The 5,113-nt window shown below is 39.8% G+C and overlaps 1 protein-coding gene across 1 annotated transcript; it reads right to left on the bottom strand.

Moving 5' to 3' along the window:
- Positions 1–4,209: 4,209 nt before the first annotated feature.
- Positions 4,210–4,842, bottom strand: LOC130867217 (claudin-34-like). The gene has a single exon (XM_057758949.1). It carries the CDS (start codon positions 4,840–4,842, stop codon positions 4,210–4,212), a length of 633 nt encoding a protein of 210 aa, XP_057614932.1.
- Positions 4,843–5,113: the final 271 nt, after the last annotated feature.

Raw genomic sequence — 5,113 nt, 5'->3', positions numbered from 1 at the left:
TCTCTTGTAGACCTGCACTCATTCGTCCAGTGTCTGCCCTTTCCACATCTTCTACATAAACCTGAAGGCTGAGTCCTCCTATTTCTGTTATTTCTAGAAGATGCATTATTATTATTTCTGAAAATCCGTTGTCTACAATTCCTTTTCATATGACCCATTTTGCCACAATTAAAACATTTGGTATTCTGATGTCTCCTTTTACCATTGGAAATTGCTTCTTCTACCCATGCTTCAGTGCCATAGTCAAATGTATCAACATCTAGTGTATGCAAGACCCATTCTTCTAATGGCGCTGATCTGAGCTTTAAAGGTCCCAAAATCCTTTTGCATTCCACATTTGCATTTTCATAAGCCAAAGTCTCGATCATTATACGTCTTGCTTCTGGGTCAGATATCCCTATTTGTACAGCTTTAGTTATTCTTTGTAAAAAGTCACTAAAGGGTTCTCTCTGATCCTGTTTAACTCTGACAAATGATTCCATCCTCTGTCCTGGGTCTTGCACCCTGTCCCAAGCCCTTAAGGCTGCTGTAGTACACACAGAGAGTATGTTTTCATCCAAATTAGCTTGTTCCTGAGGCTCAGAAAATAGCCCCTCTCCCAAAATTTGATCTATGGAAATCTCAATTCCCTTTGCTCTTTCTTGCTGTTCTAAAAGTCTAGCCTCTTGCCTGAATAAGCATTTCCATTTCAATTGCGTTCCACTCTCAATAACAGCAGAGCTCAGTTGAAACCAGTCAGAGGGCGTGACCTTATTCGTCGTGGCCCAAGATCTTAGCATCTCTTTAACAAAAGAGGCATTCATTCCAAAAGTCATTACAGCCTGTTTAATTTCTTTGAGATCATTCATACGGACAGGTTCCCATGTATCTTCCTTGATGACCCTAGGGTTTCTGGAACCAACTACTTTCTCGGTTGTTACAACTGGAAAGGCAGGTAGAACTGTAGGTAGAGCTTTGTGGGAATTGTCCCGGAGGGATTTACCCACAGATTTAGTTAAAATAGCCTTTCTACCTCTTGCTCTTCTTCCTCAGAATTTAGAAATTCCTCAATCTTTTCAATTCTATTCACCATTGCCTTCTTTAATGTCTGAATCTCCTGTCCAGAATTATGTTCTAAAGCCTTCATTGAGGATTCTAAAGTATGAAGTTTGTCCATTAGAGATAACGTCTCATCTTTGGACATAATTTTTATAGCATATACCGTGCCTTCTTGTATAGATAATCTTTCTGTCAATCTGTCATAAGCTTTAGACAAAATCCGATTGTCACATTCAGCAGTTTTGATTCTCTCAGTTAATGTTTCAGTTCCTACTGAAAGGGACTGAAGCTTACGATCCAAATCAGCTGTTCCCTCTTCCATAGTAATGAATTTCTCCTTAACATCAGCATGTACCTCTTCTAAATTTTTTTCAGTTTGTCAAGTTGTGTTAAACAAAGATCTGTTCTCTGCCTGGAGAACTTCAAACTGATTTTTGAGAAGATTGTTGTCATTCTCAATTGTTTTTAAGCGTTCAACCTCGTCTCGTAAAGACTTTATCATATTTCTATTATCAAACCATACAGTACCAAGGAAAACTACGAATCCCAGAAAGATCCATATCTGTGGGCTAACAGACACTTCTTGTAAAATCTCCCACATGGTACAACTGAAAAGGCTGTTAAAGTCTTGAATGGTAATGTTTTCAGACATTTTTCTTATTTATAAAAGAAAATTATGTACCTGTAATGAAGTTTTCCTGCCAGTGGTGGCTAAAGAAATGCACTTGAGTCCACGTGGTCTAAGCCAGAGCCGGTCTGAAACAATTAACTCAAAACAAAAATTATTGTACTGCCTGTTAAGGGAAGGGTTGGCGGCTTTTGCTTCAAAACCGCAGGTGCTTCACTTAAATCAGGCAGTGAGGGTTTGGAAGAAGCAGGGAGCTATTAACTGCTCTGTGGGGGTCGCTGCTCTGCGACTGTAGTGGCCTGGAGTGGGGGAAGGGAAAGCGAGCAGGGAGTGCGCTGTAAATCGCCTTCCTGAGCTCAGGCAACTAGCCGGGAAAGGTGGAGCTTGTGCCCCCCCTGTGCCAGGTCGGGGGCAAAATAGCCCGACGTTGGGACGCCAAATGTGGTGGCGCAAATGAATGTAGACAGATTATATAGATATATACAGCTTTAATAAGGAAATAGACTTACAGGACCACAGGTTCCCGCGGAGTACTGGAAAAGTGGAGCAAAAGAAAAGGGCTGCTGGGCTCACATCCGGCAGCTTTATCCGTAAACATTAGCCCGAGGCGAACACGCCCCCAATGGGTGGGGCTATGTCCCTACACTCAACATTCACCCCTTCTGAGGAGGCAACTACAACTGTCACTTAGGGAATTGGGACAATTACTGAATCTGGCATTTTACTGTTGAGTAGGGTAGTTGTTGGGGTATATTTAGTGGCCCATATTGAAGGTCCAAAATTACATCAGCTGTTCCATTTGTATAACATCCAGTTGTAAGTGGGAAAGGACATTTACTACCCTGTATGCAGATGCAGAGGTGACATAGACATCATGGTAACAATCATTAGAAGAGAAACTGTAGGCATGGAAGACACAGAACATATTTTCGATGTTCAAATCAAAGTCTATTAGAATTCTTTGATCTGATAAAATCATCTGTCCAATGGAATCTTCTACATCCTTTTTTTTGAACTTTAAATTTGGACTTGAGAGTAATAAAATCAGTACATGCCTTGTAAAACATTGATAGTTATTGAAGAAGTTACAATCTCAGTTTGTGTGACCCTTTGGGCAACTTCTGCAAAAAAGTTCAGGAAAAGTTCCAACATGCCGGGGCAGGTCATTTTCTCATCTCTTCACAGAAATAAAAGATATGAAAAAAGTATTACGGGGAATCAGGGAGTATCCCAGTTGGGTTAATACATACCATCATGGAAATTCCCTCTTGTGGTTTTTAGACTCATTAATAAAATACATAAAGGATAGAATAAAATGTAAGCTCAAAGTCAAATAAATATAGTTCAAAACAATATAATCATACTGTTAAGGCAAGGTATAAATCTGGCAGCTGCCCAGAGGAGGAAAGTGTAGAAGAGAGGGGAATAAAATAAAATACAAAGTTTGAGGTAAAATTACATCAGTTAAAGAGCAGCCAGCACTGACAGTGAGGAGGGGACCTTTAGAGGATAAGGAAGCCCACAGAAATAGGGCGGTAAACCGGGCGGTGGTGGCGCACGCCTTTAATCCCAGCACTCGGGAGGCAGAGGCAGGCGGATCTTTGAGTTTGAGGCCACCCTGGTCTACAAGAGCTAGTTCCGGGACGGGTACCAAAGCTACAGAGAAACCCTGTCTCGAAAAACCAAAAAAAAAAAAAAAAAAAAAGAAAAAAAGAAAAAAAAAGAAAAGAAAAAGAAATAGGGTGGTAAAAGCATATGTAGTCTTGGGTCAGCATCCCAAAGAAAATAGCAGAAGAGGACAAAAAGTTGTCCCATCCTTCTGAATCACAACTAAAGAAAACATTGTTCAGCCATGTTCCTTGTGCCTCTGTTCATTGATTGGAAGTAACCTAGATATCTGTCAACAGATGAATGGGAAAAGATGTGGAAAACTGATACAATTAAACATTACTCAGCTGTTAAAGGATGAAACTATGAAATTTTTTGGTAAAAGGATGGAACTAAAAAATAATCAACATGAGGAAACACAAACACAAACATTGCTTATTTGGTTTTTAGTTCTTCATTAAGAAGGCTACAATCTGTGGAACCAGAGGTTAGCTACAGGGTAGTGGATCAGGGAGGAGGGATGAATTTCCCTAGGAAGGGACTTAGAGTAGACAGACATGAATGGTTGAGAGGGCTGGGGTAAACAGTTCGGGTTCTGATTTTATCCTTGGATTGAAGAGAACTGTGGGAGATTAATGTACTTTGACACTCATTTCAATATGGAAGTATAATATTTACTTTTGTTTACAGCAAATAAAACACATAACTTATATGAAATTTCAAGTAAGATTTTATTTAATGAGACCACATAATCCAAATAATGAATTAAAGAAGCAGAATAAAAGACAAAAAAAGTGGAGGTCAATTTGACCATTTTTTTGTCACAGGCCACATTTGGTATCACTTTGGGCTCTTTCAAAATTTATGTAGACACAACAGCAAATGTTTTCTGTCTTTGCTGGATTTTCAAGATGGTGTAAGATAAAAATGTCCTTTTAAATTTTAGAACATGGTGTCTCGACTATGGCTAAATTTGAAGGAAGGCAAATTGTGCCACTTATTAGGAAAGAAACTGCAGACATAATTGCCAGAATCATGGCACTACCAATCTTCTGAGTGTCTGGGTCAGAAGGCATATTAAAAGATGGTGGAAAGGCAACCCCCCATTTACACATGATGGATATGTAATTGAGCAAAACAGTCAGAAAAAGTAAGCTGCTAGCAATGATCTTCAGAATCCCCGAAAGTCTGAATAGATTGCAAGTGACATTCCTCCACACTTTTCCCATACACAAAATCCAAAGAGTAATAATGGTGGTGATTTTCCCAAAGACCACAAAAACGATAGTCACCAGCAGCAGGTGCTGGTTTATTTGCATATAAAATGGAATGAAGGAGTCACGGTAGTTGTATTGGTGACATATTTTCATATCGCTGGAATTGTTGCCATTGTGGAAAACACAGGTTTTCCATATTCCCACAAAAGCCATTGTAGGCTTGGAAATCACAGGGTCTTCATAGTACCACACTTGCCACTGAGGAAGCTTCATGGAGATGCCACAAAGTAGACAGGCCAGTGAGGTCAAAGCAAAACCTCCCATTTGGCGATTGTGTGTTTTCATCAACATGATGCTGACAGTGAGTACTTGAGATCTGCAAAGATATACAGGATAATATGAAGACAGTTACTCAGGACAAGGACAGTATACTCAGGTTTAAAGTACTAAGGGAAAAGTGTTATGTTTGAGAGAGTGGGCCTTACATAAAGATCTGCTGACTTGGATGTGGAATGAGAAAAGCCTGAGAAGCCCCCTGTGTCAATCTGTTCAGGCAGGTAGATAAACTAATCAACACACCCTCTACACTGCATAATTCTACATTTGCCACAAACTTCTGGAA

This window comes from Chionomys nivalis, chromosome X (genome assembly GCF_950005125.1).
Source record: "Chionomys nivalis chromosome X, mChiNiv1.1, whole genome shotgun sequence".
NCBI lineage: Eukaryota > Metazoa > Chordata > Mammalia > Rodentia > Cricetidae > Chionomys > Chionomys nivalis.
The sequence above is the reverse complement of the archived record's forward strand: the minus strand, read 5'-3'. Positions and strand labels throughout refer to the sequence as shown.